The sequence below is a fragment of the Betta splendens genome, chromosome 16 (genome assembly GCF_900634795.4).
Source record: "Betta splendens chromosome 16, fBetSpl5.4, whole genome shotgun sequence".
In the NCBI taxonomy this organism is placed as follows: domain Eukaryota; kingdom Metazoa; phylum Chordata; class Actinopteri; order Anabantiformes; family Osphronemidae; genus Betta; species Betta splendens.
The window spans coordinates 1,675,139-1,693,810 of NC_040896.2; the positions used below are offsets into that span (position 1 = coordinate 1,675,139).

Here is an 18,672-nt window from a genome sequence, read left to right on the forward strand (position 1 = left end):
AGACGGATCGGTGCGGCAGCTGCAGTAATGCGGTCGGTGTATCGGTCCGTCGTGGTGAAGAGGGAGCTGAGCCGAAAGGCAAAGCTCTCAATTTACCGGTCAATCTACGTTCCTACCCTCACCTATGGTCATGAGCTTCTGGCTCGGGCATCTGGTTCGGATGCCTCCTAGACGCCTCCCTGGGGAGGTGTTCCGGGCATGTCCCACCGGTTGGAGGCCCAGAGGAAGACCCAGGACACGCTGGAGAGACTACGTCTTTCGGTTGGCCTGGGAACGCCTTGGGGTCCCAAAGGAAGAGCTGGAGGAAGTGTGCAGGGAGAGGGAAGTCTGGAACTCTCTGCTCAGACTGCTGCCCCCGCAATCTGGCCCCGGATAAAGCGGATGAAAATGGATGGATGGTTGGAACTTTTGAATCATTGTCATATTTTTAATCTTGTCTTAGTATGACCTTGGTCATCTTTTTGATCATCGTCTTCTTAGTCGCCATCTTTTGTCATCGTTTTAATCTTTGTCAACGTTTTTTCGTCTTCAACGTTTTGCCGTAGTCAACTTTTGGACGTATTCAACTTTTGGACGTCAACAGCTTAATCAGCGTTTGGCATCGTTGCGGCAGCAGATCAGCTCTCCCACGTAATTTCTCGAGAAATTACTTTTTCTAGTTCTAGTTATAGATGAATTTGAGGATGTACAGCAAACGCTCAGGGATTCCTTTTGGTAGATGCAGCCCGACACATTCACTTCCTTTTAAACAGTTCGGTGCGTCAGACAGATACAGGACTTGTCACGTGACTTTCCCAACGTGATACGCGCACCGACACGGGATTTCACTTCATGAGCCGTGCATTGATTTCTTATGCTTAGCTATTTCGTATTAGCCCTCTCTCTTCGGCTCTGTCTTGGACCAAACACACCCTCAAGCATTCGATCCGCCATCTTGTGTGGATCTTGACACCTCACCTTCAAGACTAGTCTCATCGTCTGCTCTCCAACCTTCATCTTTCCCCTGTACCCTTCCTCGGCCTGATGTGTCCCCTAAAAAAATCCCAGCAAGTTTCTAATTGTACTCTGTGTGTGTGTGTGTGTGTGTGTGTGTGTGTGTGTGTGTGTGTGTGTGTGTGTACTCATATTGTATTGTATTGCAACTTGCTCAGTATTGGCGGCACGCACACATGCAGCACCTCCCTTGGCAATCTGGTTGTACTTGTTACAATGACAATAAATCGCTATCCTATCCTATCCTAAAATAAACTGTATTCAAACCCGAGCCATGTTCATTGGACTGAGTTCTCTGGGCAAAGGTGGTGTATCTGGACCCTCTTTTGGCTGCTGTAGAGAATTTAGCCAGTTAAACTCATTCTCAGCCAACTCTGGATTATCATCAAACTTCAAGATCTGGGTGAACCATGCTCAGGAACCGCTTAAAGATTAATGTTGATTAACTGTTCACTATTCTGGTGGGACCCACTTTGAAACAAAGCATTTCTGATGCATATTCGTCTCATGGACAAATATCCATGGCTCAAAATTACTGCGATAAATATATGTTGTAATTTCATATTTGCCAAAATAGCTGCTTTCACTTTTTCAAAGAAATCAGAATAATCATCATAATCTGGAGCGAGGGAGAGTAACTTATGTTCTCTGTCGCTCGAGACTATCTCTCCACAGCAGTTACATATTACATACGTGCTACCCCCTTATTGGGTGTGGGTCAGTGGTGAGCCCTACCCCACCGCATAGGGTCCGTGTTTCACAAGTCGCTGCTTTGAGTCGGGTTCCGCGGTGTCTGGTTTTGGTCAGTCCGCGTAAGTGTACCATCACTCTGGTGATGTTTTTCCTGCATTTTGTTGCTCGGACTCCTTTTCCGAGCTGCTTATGTTGTATTGTTGTGTCTTGAAATTCTTTTGTCTACAGCAGCAAGGAAACATTAAATAGGGCAACAGTACAGCAGTATGTAAGAGAAGAAAAACAGAGAGCAGCAGTATTCACTATAGAAAGATATATAAAAAATAAAAAAGAAAGAAAAAATAAAACTGTAATAAACTAAAATCATGTAAAATTTTCATATTGCACGACAACAAAAATATAACCAGTAAATACCACAGAGTATAAAAAAATATATAGAACAGCAACAACAAATGAAATACACAGTGTAGGTACATAATGTATGTTATCATCCATAATGGATGTTATCCACATTGGTGTTTAGAATCAGGTGGTTGTTCTCACACCAGCCCCCCAATACACATGCAACAATGGCATTGTCGTCTGAGAACTTCTCTAGGCGTACAGTGATGGTAGCTGTATTTAAAGTCCGATGTGTACAGTGTAAACAGAAAAGGGGAAAGCACCATCCCCTGTGGCCTTACGGGTGTAACCCCAGCTCTCTGAGAGAAGAGACTGTCTCTCTGTCTTTAGCTCACACGGAGACTGGTTCCTATCAAACTATTACTGAGTTCACGCCTGCGGAAGGGCTATATAGCCTCACAAGGAGGCATGACCCGTAACACCGGTGTGTTGTAAAGCTGTATCCATGCACCCTGACCGTGGGAGGTCTAGTTTCTGTACATACTGTATGTAATATGTCACTGGTGAGGAGACATTGTCTCTTCACTCAAAGAACAGGGGTTACACCCGTAACCCTGACATTTTTTTTATTGGTTCCCTCTGATCTCTGACATGACTGTCTCCCTGGTTTGTCTTTTCTCCTGGCATGTCATCTCCATCCCAATCATCTGCTCTTCCCCAATCTTTCTCTTGTCATCTTCAGCTCCTCACAGTGTTGCAGGCCTCAGCTGCTCGGCACCACTTGTTAGAATGTCGATTAGTGGCTGAGATAACAAGGAGGCTTGAGGCACACGAGGTGAACACCAACCTGGTGTTTGTTCTCACCCACACAAAACACGAACAAAACTAGTCCATAGGTAATGAAGACAACTTTTTTACCTTCATTACAAGTTAATAATCATAATTAAATAACAGCAGTTATTATTCATAATTAATTACTGGTATTTGAAACAAATATAAATATATTAAGAAAATTTATTTTGCAAAAAAGGTTCATAGTCTGAAGCAAACAGAAATGTCTGGTCATGGTTAAGCGTATGTGTACCAAAATAAAAAAAATATTCAAACTCAATCAGCGAAAAGTGCCAAAGGTCTGAGTGTACCTGCTGACCTCAGGTTTTGAATAATGCCTATCAGGCCTGTTCTCATCAGACTGTGATCTTCGCTACAGTCTGGAAGCTCAGTTGGCGGCTATTTCTTCTGTTGCTCATCCACTCTGAAGCAGCTTCACGTGGAAGGTAGTATGCACTGGAAATTTGGAGCCAGAAAAAGACTTTCTAGTCTACAATCCACCCAAACTAGCATTCCTTCCCCCTGACACACAGGCTGGGAAAGACATCATCATCTCACCAACACAGAGCTGACTTAAGCTGGGGGAGGGTCTGGTGAAGTATGCAAATAAAATTACTGGGCCAGCGATTCTTTAACATAAAACAATCTGGACTCAGGTCTCGTTTTTGGCCACCAGGTATCACAGCTGCAGCTACATACACACACATACAGTGTATGTACTTATATGGTGTATTAACATATAAGTACTTGCAACTAAGGATTAAAGACCTGCCTATGGGCTCTGATGCAGCTTGTCCCACTTTCACTTAAGTAAAACAGAAAACAACATCACTACATCATTCACCGAAAAGGTGATCCGAGCATTTGTAAACAGAGCCACCTGTAAAAACCAAAGCAATGAGTGCAAGGAAGCAAGAAGTAACTCAGTAACCAGGGGGTCCAAGCACCCCCAGGTTTAGGAGCGCAGATTCCCACATCCACCCCACCCCACAGGGAGACCTGCAGCACCTGGAACCAGATCAGGTCGCCGAGGAGTCAGCACTGGCCCAGAGATAAAGAAAAGGAAACACTCCCCACAATGAGAATTTATAGTCTGTAAGGAGACCATGGGGGGAGGTTCTCAGATAGACACACACCACGCACCTCTTCCCATTCAAGAGAAGGGCAGGTCTCCCCAGTGCCTGTGTGGCCCCATGGTGCCACTAGCACTAAAACAAAAACTCACACTGTGATTTAGTGCATTTAAAAATTTTTTTATTGAAAAACGAAGATCTTCTACTGTGTGTATGTGCTTGGAAGTACAGTAGCAAAACAGTCAAAATTTCACCAGAGGTAGAATAAGTGAATGCACAGATGCAAGATTAGTCTGGCGCTTTGAACCTGTGAATGTCGGATTATGAACTAGAAGGCAGCAGGTGATATAAAAATCTGCTAAGTTACAAGCAGCAATTGATGACTCCACAATCATCAAATATACAAGGCAGCATGAACCTGCTATCATTTCATGACTTGGCGGGAACAGAAGGACTGCGACCAGTACAACACAAATAAACAGAGTCCAGCCAGTACACTCCAGTAGCACTGATGTCCAGACATTCCTGGAGTTGGTTTTGGTTGCCCCTACCAACTGACCTAACCTAAGGTTAAGGAGCACCAGCTGGCAGTGGAGGCCTAGAAGGATGCTGAAGCTAAGCAGAAAGCTCTGAGGAAGACTGCCTTTATATCACTGACGCCTCCTTTCAGCTGGGGACTACGTCCAAATGTTTTGAACTGAACAAAAGCGTGGGCGGTTCCCAAAGTTAACACATCATGGGCAATGATCTAAATCTGAGAAGATCCTGGACCCATTACAGCATCTTAAAAAGGTATCAATCTCTGCTTCATGCTAAGCGGCTTCAGGAACTCTGGGTAGGGCAGTGTACTGTCCCCCTAAATTTCTCAAGGCTACAGTAATGTATACAGTACTAGAAAACCTGTTGCACACTTGCAGAGGAATGGTGAGCTCCTTGTGTGAGTAGGAGCTCCAACACAGACCTACAGTAGTACAACCAGCTCCTTAGTCCCAAGTCAGTTTAGAGATCTTGCCACAGTGAGTGAGTGGGCACATTGACAAATTTATTATATCAGGGCATAGGGATACAAACATTAATATTGATTTTTGTTAGTCAACACATTTGTAGAGGATGTAACAGACATTTTCGAGTTTGAAAGGGTCTGATTACAATATTAAATAGAACTTTAAGTTTCCTTGCTCTTTTACTTACTGATGACTACATTTGTTTAAAAAACAAGCGGATGATGCATTTCTACAAATCTATATAATTGGGTATAAACCCATATTCATTATGGGTTTATACATATTACATACGCGCGCGCACGTGTGTGTGCGTGTGTGTGTGTGCGTGTGTGTGCGTGTGTGTGTGCGTGTGTGCGTGTGTGTGTGTGTGTGTGTGTGTGTGTGTGTCAATAAATGATCTCACATTTGAACTTGCATTGTATAATCAAAAATATTAAAAATCACAGAATGTCTGTCGTGGTCCGTTCATCTGGATCTGCAGTCAAACATGTTCAGAATCAGAAATTAGAATTTAAATTTGGATGTTGGGACTGAAAGATGAGGCTCCATCAACCCAAAACTGTGACAAAAAGCATCATCTAAAAAAAACCTGGAAAAAAGAACTGCAGGAGGAGGATCACTCCCACCAGCCCAAGACCACAGAGGAGCAGCACCAGCCAAATGGGAAAGGAGCCTGGGTAGAAACAAAAGATTAGCTAAGACTGTCATGATGAATGGTCCTACTCTTTTCATTGTAGGATGAGGCTGGACTTACTTCGGTTAGGGACTGCATGCACCTGACAGCGGCTGTCCACAGCTACACTCAGCATGGCAGTTTCATTTTTCCCCTTGATGTTTTTACCTTTCAGTGAGTCTGGCAGAAATGCCAGATCTGTCACAACAATGCCATGTGACTCCTTAACATAGTACAGCTTCTACAAAACAAACAGTGGGAGTACATTAGCATCATACAGCAGGGCTTCTTGTGCGACGCTGACTTCAATACATTCACCTGCAGGGAGAAGGCAATGTAGATGGCTACTGATCCTGTTATAGTTCCAAGGCCAAGAAATGTTCCAGAGTCACTGTTAAGACAAAGGAAAAAATCACAATGTGATCAGTAAGGACCTGTATGGTATAAAATAAAACATAACAATTAGGATCAATAGATATTTTCAAAAACATTAAGAAGTGACACATCAGCCCAGTGGTATTTGAGCCCTTTAATGAGACAAAACATGTCTTCCAAACGGAACCCTCTGTTTTAAATTATATTATGTATGTATGTATGGATGGATAGATAGATAGATAGCATTTATATGCCCAGCCTCACTGCACGTGTCGGACAGACGGACAGACAGATAGGGTTAAGGCAGGCAGGTAAGCAGGCAGGCAGGCAGGCAGGCAGGCAGGCAGGCAGGCAGGCAGGCAGGCAGGCAGGCAGGCAGGCAGACAGACAGAGTTAACGTGCCCAGCCCTCATTTATTTTTATAGGTAGATTTATAGATAAATAGATTTGTAGACAGACAGACAGACAGACAGGCAGGCAGACAGGCAGGCAGGCAGGCAGGCAGGCAGGCAGGCAGACAGAGTTAACGTGTCCAGCCCTCATTTATTTTTATAGATAGATTGATTTTAGTTCATACACATATGCCCAGCAAAGACATTTTATTAGAGCTACATAAATGACAACACATGACAAACAGCATCATCCATCTTCATATGTAAAGTCACTTAGCACCTATGGTAACATGAGTTTAGCAGGTACCTGACAGTTAGACAGGATATGACCTCAGCACCACAGGGAACCGTCAGCATGGGCAGGAAGCTCTTGCCGTCCCATTTGGTGAGGTAGCAGGGAGGCGGTCTCCTGTCTCTCTTGTGTGGGATCTGGACTGTGTAAAGTCTCAGAGCCTCTTTCTGGTCTTCTACCTTTCCAAACCTGAAAAGCACGAAAACATGACCATGAACTCTACAGACAGTGTCACATCATCCAAAACCAACGAAAAAACGATGTGCATTCACAGAACCTGCAAGCCATATATCGAAAAGCCTTCTCTGATATGTGAGACAGGGTATTGTGCCACTTCAGGCCCACAGCCAACTGATTGCCCCTCCACACACTGCAGGCAAAGTCTCGTCCGACAGTCACCAGATGCTGCATAAGACCAACATAGATAAAACTAAACATGACTAAGAAACCATCAAAACATTTCTCATTATGTATAGCCAATGTTAAATGTCAGTGTGTTACTCTCACCTTGTTCCCTACACTTATATCCAAGTCTTCTATCTCCCCTTCATGTGCTCTAAAGTCAAATTTCTTCTTCAAGCATGGAAACTGTTTAAAAAACAACACAAGGAGATTTTCTATTGCATCACAGGATGAAGCAGCCTATCATGTCTAAACCAAAGCAAGAGGATTATAAGATAATATAGATAATATTATAATATTTATAAGATATACAGCATTCACATTATAGATATCTGCAATGTCCAATCTACGTGGAATTTAAGAAATGCACAACTGCATTTTGACTAGGCACAATTCAAATTTTGGATATCCAGAAGGAGAATTACAAATATCTGAAATTATGCTTTTTTAAGATATCCAAAATGACTTGACACAGGCGCTATTGTGCTTATTTAATGTTTATTGGACATCTGTAATGCATTTCTGCCTAGTCAAAACTACAATTAAAGACATATACAGTTAAATTACAACTAGTTATATCTGGGTTTTAGATATCCAAAAAGGTATTTGATATCTTTAAAATGTGGCCAATTACAGATATTCAAAATTCAAATTGTGCCTAGTAAATTCTTAAGTCTGACTAGTATGAAGTCAAATTAGGGTCACATTAGATTTGTGCGTGCGTAAACCGATCTGTGCGTGCGTAACCAGATGCGTAACCAGATCTGTGCATGGGTAACCAGATGCATGTGTGCATGCGTGCGTGCATAAACCGATCTGTTCGTGCGTAAACCGATCTGTGCGTGCGTAACCACCTTTGTACTTGTAAAATAACGTGACCTTAATTTGCCTCCACACTCTGGCCAATAAACAAGGAAGTCGTGGCAGTCCTTTGATGGGACACAGCAGATCCTGAAAGCTCCATATGCAGCAACAAGCTAGTGCACTGATGACTTTAATTATTTTGAATGATCAGACAGACATGACGGCTCATATTCATGTGTATGAAGTGTGACATTACTCTTGTGATTTGCAGATGTGATGCAAATGCGCGAACGTTAAACTGGTGTTTCTATCATACGTCAATGTAGCATTTTGGCCGACAGGCTATTGGCAATGCCATGCTATGTTATGATGCAGCTGAAGTTAAGCTGGGTATGTCCTAGTAACGCTACCGTTGTGACTCTGTGTGATCGTTTAACAGACCCTAATAAAGACATTTACAATGCTTTTAAACAGCCTGATATGTAATGCAGTTTTTAGACAGGCTTGGATTTCAGTGCAGGATCTTGGTGCTTCCCGCTGATCAACACCGTCTACAACGAGACAAACGCCCAGTGTTGCTGCAGAATCTCTCAAGATGTCACTGATACCAAAGACGCGGGCAGAAAGCTTGGTCTGAGAAATCGCGATTGTTTATTTAGTTCGTAGCATTCACTTTCAACCGTCAGCTGAGACCTGCACCACTCTGACGGCTTCACTTCACCCACAGTTTATATAAGTGCTGACAGCGCCTGCCGGCAAGTAAAGGACAGGTCGCTCCCGATTTTTCACAAAAAACATGACACAAAACACAAAAGCTACAGCATTACAGCATGTGGTTTGGTGGCTCAGTTGGTAGACTGTTAGATGGGGGGGGGGCGGGAGAGTGTGTCCTTGAGTAAGATATCTAGCACTAGCTCCCTGGGCACTACATGTGCAGCACATAATTTATTATTATTAAACAGCTTAAATCTTGACAATAACAATATTTGTCAGAGTAAATGGCCAGGCCAATAGAAACAGTCAAATCTAGAAGCACTGGCCTACATACATTACAGAATCACTTACCTCCCAGACCCTGATGTGTCCATCTGTGCCCCCAGTCAGAAGAAGGCTCAGATCAGAACTGAACCGGACAACTTTCTGGAGTGGATCCTGTAGGTTCAAGTCTGACTGAACTTCAGCGAAGGCAGTCACATAGATGTTCGCTGTCTCATCCTTCGTGCCAGACGTATCTCCAGACGTTCCAACTCCGTCCTCTCCACTTTCATTGCCTTTTCCAGTTCTGCGCCTGGTGGTCCCCTGCTGTGTGCTGTTCCCTACTGTAAACATGCCACAAATGACAAAGAGATTCAGGTTTGATGAATGAGGGACGTTGCTGGTATCAAGTTTTACAGGATATGACTATAAATGACTTTGGAACCACATCTTCTAAAGAGGTCCATATTAATATTTTCATGCCCCCCCACACACACACACTTGTATGTAACATTGGGCATTCTCAATAAATTTGAATATGATCAAAAACTATATTTTGAACACCCAGATGCTTTAATGGCCTTTTGTGTCATCCCCTCATCGTATATCAACAACCTCTGTCAACTCCTTCGTGACAGTGAACTGAGCACACAGAGCAGTCAAAGGCTCAGGAAACCTTTACAGATGTTTCGAATGAAATACTAATTAGAGTATGGGTTTCTTATTAGCTGGAAATTAAACAAAATAACTAGTTGAACTATGTCAGCAGGTTTAATGAATCTGTATTATACAAGTTTCACCTTTGTGCTTTATGGTATGATATATGTGAGATTTATCTGTATGCTCATGTAACACAAACACTAAAAACTCAATGGATAGCACAGACTTCATACAGGTTGTATATTTCTAAACAGCAGTTACAGTAAACTCATCAGGCTACTGCAGAAAGGCTCACCATTCTGAGCAGCAGGTTGACCTCCTCCTTTCTGTGGACGTTGTTGGAACTTCATAAGACAACAGCTTCCATCCTGACCAGCCGCAATCACGCCATCACCTACAGCCATGTTCATTGTGGCACGTGTCTCCGTATCATGACAGTGAAGAAGACTTGCACTGTACTGGTATTCTCTGACCAGCTGTAGATCCAGGAAGTGCTGCAACACACAGTGATGAAGAATAACCCAGCTGTAACAGGTTTGCGTATCCATGATGTCTGGAATGGGTCACAACTTATAAAAACACCATGAAGACAACATTAATTATAATGTTTTATAATGTACTTATAAATACATTAAATGTGACAAATTCAAACTACAGTTTTCATGTAATGACAATTACCACTGGGTTGCCTAAGAATGAATATGTGTCAGGGCAAAACAGTCACAGGAAAAGCAACACTGCAACTGCAGGAGATAAGCAGCTTTCACATTACAGCTTACTAATAAACCATATATCATCTTTTTTCATGAAGCTGTATGTAAAAGGGCACCTCCTCCCTTTACATCACAACCGCATCACTCGTGTGTGTGTGTGTGTGTGTGTGTGTGTGTGTGTGTGTGTGTGTGTGTGTGTGTGTGCGCGCGCGCGTATATATATTTGTGTTGTATTGTTATGTTTCTTTGGCCCATTTGTTTATTTATGTTAAAATGGATCTGTTGTGGTAGATGGAGCCCATAACAGCTCATCAGCAACTCCAACCAGGTGTGCCTGATCTCAGCCACTTTGCTGGTAAGGGCTGGGTGCTACCAACGAGAGGGTGGACAGCAGACCGTGACCATCACATCTGGCAATGAGTTTGATTTGAGTATTTGTTTTTCGTCGTTCCTATTTAATTTATGTTAATTCAGTGCTTGTAAAACGTTTCTTGACCGCGAGGGATGAGTTGGTGTGGGTTTTCTTTGGTTTGTCTGGGCTGGCCTCACCTGAGCAGGGCGGTGCATGCATGCCATGTACATGCCATGCTGGTGGCTGAATCTACCTTATTTAGGAGTGACTCAGTGCACGAGGGCATGCCATGTCAATGTGTTTTTGAGACTTGTTTGATGAATAAACAAGAATATCTTTTTCTACTCACTCCTGATTTTGTCAGCCTTACTGGTGCCCAGCTGGTGCCTTGACTACACTGTGGACAAACCTTTCATTTGTGAGCCCCGATCTGATTCATATACTGTTGACATGACATATACTGTCATATGATTCACAACTGTTATAGAGCAACAGAAATAAAAAGACAAGGTGATCCTGACACAAGGCAATTAATGTTGGTGGGTAAAAAAAAGTGAAGATGGAAGATAAGTTTAGTTACATTTTGTTTTTGTAAAGAACACCCAACCACTACCACCAGATGATAGGGTACCTGGTGAATTACCTGCACAGATGATTTAAGGTGACCTAAAGGAATATACTGCTAATGTGCACATGCAGCTCACAAAGAGGAGCATAAACAGCCATTCAATTTCTTTAGTCAGTGTAACTTCATCACATGTAATAGAACAGGGAAGGAAAGGAAGGAATCTTATGCTTGGGATACGATTTGATTCAGAGATAACTGGCCAGCAATTTAAAACAAGTACATGAGAAACTTGTACAAATTTTGACCATACTAAAACTCTTGAGCCACTGAGTGTACTTATCAATTACTTGTAATTTGTCAATGTTTTGTACATAACGGCTGCCTGCTGTTACTTCATGTAGCAGCAAATATGTTCATTAGTTTGGCTGTAATTTTAAAATGTAATTATTAAAATAACAATTTACACCCAGTTGATCAAGTGCAATGTCACATATTCCTTTAACAGATTTCTGGTGTTGTAGTCCCCTGTGAAATCTGCAACAGTGTAATTTAAAATTCAAAAACCCTCTAGCATACAAACACGTGCAGGATTTCAGGCTGTAACAAATACAAATCCTGGAAAGACATTCAGTTCCGTCAGACAACACAGCCACCCTAGAAATGTTTGCACACTTACCACACCATTCTTTATGCCGGTCTTAGATGCCCCTCCTCCTCCTGCTGTGATCACCAGTCCAGTTTTAGGGTCCACTTTGATAGAATATAAGGGAAAGGGCGCTCTGTACAGGTCTGGCAGTCTCTTCTTTCCCATTGTAGCTGTGTTTACTCAGATGTTTTTACGAAACTGCTGTTAAATTACACCTGAGAAAAGCAAAGTGTTAATATTCAACATTTAGAAACTGCAAAAACACGATCAATGAGAAGTCCAACAAGAAGTTTGAAATTTAGTATTTAGTTTTTTTAACCATCTTATAAGATGATATCAGAGCCGAAAACTTTGATGGCAATTAGTCTGGGCTTGCTTAATTAACTATTAAATCCCACAAATGCTGCAGGTCCATGATGCCAAATCAGCTGTCTGAAGCCACCCACCTTTGTAATGCATGTCTGATGAACACACGTACACTGAAATCCATTTATTTATCTATTGTATAACATACTGCACTGACTGATTTTTGCTAGAATCATTGTGAAGCACCACTGTGTAATTGCAAAATTGGTTATATGATGTGGCAGGTGAGTGGTGGGTTATATGTGACACATGGGGGCAGAACGCAGTGATGTGACGTTCCGTATCGAGGCTACAAAGCATGTGCAGAGTGGAGGCAGCATACCAAGGCTCGCTTCATTTAGGGGAGGGGCTGAAAATGATGATGCCCAAAGCCTCACGGCCCAGCTGTACCACGTGACTGATTCAGGAAGTTGTTTGGATTTTGCTGCGAGCGCCAATACTGGGAGACACAGAAATATCTGCCCCCATTTTTATAAATTAGTGGTGGCAAAACCCTGTGAGCGTGTGTATTCCAAAGCAGAAGAAATAATGCCAAAAAAAGATATTGTCTAAGACCTGCCACAGTGGAGACCCTGATGTTTTTAAATAAAAAAAAGTGTCCCCTAAACCATAATCACTGGCCATACCTCAACATTACAAAAGCACAATCATTGTCCATACCCCGACTGCCCTCACCTTATTGTAAATTATTATGTCCATCATTTCCAAATAACAATTTTCCATAATGCCAGTGTGTGTGTGTGTGTATTTATATATACAGTATAACATACAATATACATGTTTTGCATATTTCTTTATTTCGGTGACAATTTAATTCACAGGCGTTCTGCAAAATGCCACACCCTTCAAATTCGTGCCAAATGATACTGTTGACTACTTCAAGAAGCTTTGCGCTGGAGAGAAACAACTGGATGAAAGGCTTCAATGCTTCATAAAGCTTCATCTGCCCATCACTAGCAGAACGTTCCTGCTGGTGGGACTGTTACTATAGGCTTCATCCATTTCATCACTTGTCCCACAACCAGAACAGAGACTGAAAACTGGGTCGGTCTCAGTGGTATGTCATTACCATAACTGTCCTGTACAAGTTAAGTACAGTTATAAAACCATGTTTTGTGTTTTACATTGTGTTGAAAAAAACTTTTTTTTGTTTTCACAAACAGTTTCATTAACACATAACTAATTTACAATTTTACAACTAACTTTACAGTCTTCCTAAGTTTAATGTGGCCAAAAAATAAGAAAAAGACAGCATTACCCTCTATGGAGTTTTCATGATCAGAATCATAATAGATTTGCATTCAGAACTATAATTTATTAGAACTTTAGAGTCTAATCTGGTTTGTAGCTTTGAATCTACACCTGCGGTCTCAGTAGTGAGATAAGCAAAATACAACACAGCTCCGTCAGTTACCGAACAGTAGTTCCCAGACTCTTAGACTGGAATAGATTCTGCTTAGCTTCGGCTCCGTTCGGGTGCTTACTCCAAAGAATTATCACTGTACAGTCACTTTGTGACTGTAAAGTCATTACAGTCAAAGGCATTACATGAATAATAAAAACAAACGCCAAGTAGGCTTCTATGCTGTATATGTTAGCATTGTTTATACCACTATGCTAACGTTAGCTCTGGGCTTAAGAGCTAACCACATATGGCGCAACCTTCTATCGTCTGCGGTAATTAATGCGCGACGTCCTACCTGTGCAAACTGCCCAATTTACTGGTCCTGCTCGGCTTAGACCAATGCCCGAGCTGACCTTATGGTGAACTGTTAATGGCAGCTAAAGGCAGTTACAGAGCCACTTCCTCAGCTACACGTAAGCAGCGTGGCGTCACAGTCATGCGTAATGACGTACCTCCTTCGTGCTTATTTGGCGGGGAAGAAGCAGCTTTTACCCTTTACGTATTGACGTTGCTGTAAACCAGCATCATGAGGAGCACTGCTTATTCACGTGCTGTAGACCAGCATCTTCTTCTTCTTTGGGTATTCACAGCAGCCGGCATCCAAAGTTGTTGCATTGCTGCCATCTACAGGAAGTCTCAAATCCTCTTCATTAGCCCCGATGCTCTCAGGAACAAAAAAAAGGCCGCCTATCAGCGCCTCTGATGGTCAGTCACTCATCTCCTTTATCTCTATTCCTCTCCTGCTGAAATCCTCCATCATAACTTCCCTTTCACTGCTGTATCTTCTACATCTCATCATTACATGTTCTACCGTTTCGGTCCGTGCATGAAGTGCAATTCATTATTCATGTGTAAAATGAAAATTGAATAACGTCTTTTTATGCTGTGTTTCGTTTCCGTAAATCGGTAAAACACATTTGCGATATACTGATTTACTCATTCTCCTTTTCTCCACTTTCAAAACGAAATAAGAAAAAGGGAAACCGGGGGCGGGGCCAGTCGCCGGACTTTCACAATAAAACGCCCAAGAGCATTTGAAGCGCAACATCGGCAAATATTTGTAACTCTTGAAGGATTGCGGTCGTGTTTTGACACACAATGAGACCCACATTGTTAACATTAATCAACGTAACAATTATTTATTTAGCCCGTCTCAGTGCTGACAACTGTCGATTACGTTACGACACATGGCGTTTGCTAAAGGAATGACAGGTCAGTCAGCTCCCACCGTCGGGTCACTTACAGAACCACCTGCCAACAAAGCTAAGTTTTCTGTGCATCCTGCTTCATTAGACTGCAGCGACATCACGACCTTGTCGACACCTGATGAGGAAGAATTTAGCGCATCTGCGGTGTTCCGGTGATTTTCAGTTTATGGTGAGACTGAAATCGCGTCCTCCTGCTTGGCCGGTTGATGCTCTTATGCCCAGGAAGACGCTCGAATGTTGTGCCGATCTTTGCAAGTATTCTAAACAGTGATTTATTACAGTTTATTGTGACTGTTTAGACATGCTCCATCATTGGACTTCCTGTCTCAGAGCCTGCTTTACCTGCAGGAGAATAACAGCCACTCAACCTGCCTCTCAATAACTGAACTCATTGTGAGCCATGACTGCCCTAATGTGCATCGCGTCATCTTTGTGAGGCAGATTCTGAGGCAAAGTGTGTGTGATCAGATGATCCGTCACACAACATCAAGGTGTTACTGTATGTACAGAGCAGATGAGTGCCTGCAGAGGATCTTTTTATTTTCCACCACCTGCCTTCGGTATTGGTTTAGTAGTCATCATACCTTGCATTGAACATCTTACGTGCAGATGACAGATGAATCAGAAACAACAGTGCATCCTGGAACACTGTGGGTTCACGTCTTGTAATGCAGTCCCAAATCATAGCTCTGCATGCTGTGGTTCTTCTGGGGTGTGGAAGGGATTTTGACCAAAAGAGGACATTTGTGTCAATGATGACTGTCTCTCTGCCTCACATAGGTCAGCATATGGACAGCAGGACTGCATTACAAGAGGTGAACCCACAGTGTTCCAGGATGCACTGTTGTTTCTGATTCATCGGTCATCCTGGGGCCCGTTTCAAGAAGGTGGTTTTGTGGAAACTCTGAGTTTGTTAACCCCGAAATAAGGAAAACTCAGAGTTTTCGGTTTCAGAAAGCGGGGTTACTTAAACCCGTAAAGCGGGGTAAGTTTAAGCCCGTTTCAAGAAGCGAGGTAATCGAAACTCAGAGTCAGTTACTTTGGCAACTGACTCTGTGAACCAAACCTGGTCGGGAGCAGGTTTTATTTGGGAAACCCAGAATTTCCTTCGGTCTCCGTCCCTTTTTAAAGTGAACAGTGTTTAAATACCTCGTTTAATCTTTCAGTTCATTCATAGATTTCACCTGTTTCCTTCGCGCAGAGACCAAAATGTCCGTTTCTAGAGGATCCTGTAGATGATGACGCTGTATTAATTCACATGGCATTGAATTTAGGCCGCAAGAGGATTTTGACGCCACGAGTTAATTTTCTCTCATATCGCCATGCATATTTATTTGAGCGGTACCGTATGTTTTTCTCGAGACTCCATACATATATTAATAATCTTATTCACCCATACGTCAAACACATCACCCATCGTGACCGCGCTTTTACATCCGGGGAGATTCTTTGTGTTGCGTTACGTTTTTTTTTGCAAACGGTGGTTTTCTTTATAACATTGGAGATGCTGAGCACATTAGTGAAGTCACTGTATGTAGAAAGGTTCGACCTCAAGCACGTTCCTTGACACAAACTCCTTAAAGCCATTAAAGAGGAGTTTCACAGGATTGCAGGTATGTGGTAATTTGTTTCATTGAGGCTAATCTGAAAAATGATGATCAGTTAATAATATCTTGCTGTGATCTGAAATAAACTGATAAATGTGCAGGTTCACTGACTACTCTTTCTAATGGTCACTGTAACTGACGTATCATTGTTTACATCACCAAGATCATATGTGATGCTGCACATATCATAAACGTGAACTCATGAATATATCGTGAGTCAACCCTAAATAACAGCCTGCACTGGGGTAAGTACATGTATGTCCTATACACTTATTTCAATGCATCCACTCACACTCACAGGAACACTTCTATGCAGCACTAAACTAATGTGAACTTTCTTCTAGGAGAGATTGACGGCTTTCTGCTGGAGATAAGGGTTAATGGCAGCCCACACTACTGACCCCTCACCCAGAACCTGAAGCAGGCCCCCAGCAGCGCTTTAATGTGGCACTGCAGAACAAGAGCCCGGGTGGAAATGACCTATGGCCTGTTGAAAGCATGTCTTCAGTGCCTACGTCACCTCAGGGAAACACCTGAGAGGTGATGTGAGAGGAGATGTGTTGTTCTCCACATTATTGCAGTTATTAGAGAGGAGCAACAGCCTGCCCTACAAATACAGGACCCTGAGGAGACTCCTTCCATCACAGTGATCTGCAGAGTGGATGGACAGATTTGCTTTAATGTCTTAATCAACCATCACCACCACCAATAAAATAAACTGAATAGATGTAAATCATAATTTATTTGTTTTTTTTTCATTTCCTACAAATACAAAGGCAATTGTTAGATTTTATGATTCTTCCAATAATTCATACAATTCACCTTTAACTATACACTCATCTCCAGCTTGTGTTTGGGAATTTCAATTTCTAGATCTGGCTTTTCAATCTTGTGGTACAAGTATAACATTTCCTTGAGATTACGTTTATACAACTCTGTAACCGGTAACTTAAAATACAGAAGATTTAGAGTTACATGACATCTTGACATGACATGTTCCTCATTACTCTTACAGAATTGAACTCTGGCATTTACTGAACATCACTGAACTGTGTGCATCTGTGCAGCAGAATGTGACGGACCTCCTCCTGCTGTTCTTCCACACTCTGGGGCAGAGGGGAGATAATAATGTCACTATACTTGGAGATCAAGTTACATCCTTTAAGCTACGCAACACAAACATCAGAAATCATGTGATGTGTATAAACTCTATTAATATTACACTTTATGATACTGCTTATCATAATTTAAGCTTTATTTAGTAGTATACTTACAACATCCTGGGCTTCTGTTGTGACAGGAGGATTCATATATTACCATCAGAATCTGTTAAGACCAACAAAGAACCCAACCCAGACTCTAAGAAAAGTAAAAGAAACTAAAAAATGGATATATCAAAAGTAGCCTATGTAAAAAATCAAATATATAGGTAGACCTCTTACATTTTACACATGCACTTGTATCCTGGGGAGTGACGGGTTCTGATGAATTCCTTCAGCCTCTGCTTTCCAGTGTTCAGGCTGAGTGCCTTCTCCTCTGCATGCGTCAGAGGTGGAGGTGCAGGTCCTCCACCAGTTGTTCTAGCCTCTGCCTTCTTTCTGTTGGCTGAGTAGAAGTCAAATGTTTAACTGTGTGAAAACATTATAGCCATGTTGAAAATGCTGCTGCACTGCTATACTCTGCATGCTATTTAGTTATTTAATATGTCAAATATTGTAAAGTCAGGTAGTCTACACCCATGACATGATGGTGCCTTATACCTGTTTGAATTATGTTTTTACATTCCATTTTTAGCCACGTTCTTCTATGTCTGCAGGATTGCGCCTACATAAAAACTGAAATTAAATTCTTATATTATTACGTGCTTTGGGTAACTTTTAAAAACCTAATTAGATTAATGTAATAATTTCTCTCCATAAAACGTATTGGATTATTAAATTATCATTACTTTACAAATCCCACATCAACCACAACAGGAATTTTAAAAATGCATAGACATAACACTGCACTTTTAATTCATATAAACATCGGTATTTTATGCAATTAATGAAGTAACTCCTTAGATGAGTGAAAAATTACTTTACAAGTCCTTACTTTACGAGTGAAATATAACAACAATACAAAAATTATTTAGTATTTAGTTACTCTGAACACTGTATGATTAAAATGTAAACTTACGCATTGACTCAAGGAGCTATTTTCTTCCAAGCTAATTCTTTCTCTTTCACCGCTGCAGCCGTGTTGCTTTTTCTACGGAATATAGACTCATAGTCGTTACATGCGACTATGAGTCGCATG

The 18,672-nt window shown here is 41.9% G+C and overlaps 1 protein-coding gene across 1 annotated transcript; it reads right to left on the reverse strand.

Annotated features, from left to right (window-relative positions):
* Positions 1 to 4,953: 4,953 nt before the first annotated feature.
* On the reverse strand, positions 4,954 to 14,005 carry preb (prolactin regulatory element binding). The gene is made up of 10 exons (XM_029129834.2): positions 13,855 to 14,005; positions 11,819 to 12,003; positions 9,805 to 10,003; positions 8,940 to 9,193; positions 7,176 to 7,256; positions 6,946 to 7,073; positions 6,684 to 6,857; positions 5,928 to 6,000; positions 5,691 to 5,850; positions 4,954 to 5,609 (listed from the first exon to the last, which is right to left on the reverse strand). Exons 2-10 carry the CDS (start codon positions 11,951 to 11,953, stop codon positions 5,515 to 5,517), a joined length of 1,299 nt encoding a protein of 432 aa, XP_028985667.1. The 5' UTR covers positions 11,954 to 12,003; positions 13,855 to 14,005; the 3' UTR covers positions 4,954 to 5,514.
* Between the last annotated feature and the right edge of the window lie 4,667 nt (positions 14,006 to 18,672).

Excerpts from the sequence above, each read along its gene's own strand:
- preb (XM_029129834.2), bottom strand. The coding sequence starts at position 11,953 with ATGGGAAAGAAGAGACTGCCAGACCTGTACAGAGCGCCCTTTCCCTTA. Across the intron at positions 7,257-8,939 it reads GACACATCAGGGTCTGGGAG|TTTCCATGCTTGAAGAAGAA; the intron begins GTAAGTGATTCT and ends TTTTTTAAACAG. Across the intron at positions 6,001-6,683 it reads ATATCCTGTCTAACTGTCAG|TGACTCTGGAACATTTCTTG; the intron begins GTACCTGCTAAA and ends TTGTCTTAACAG.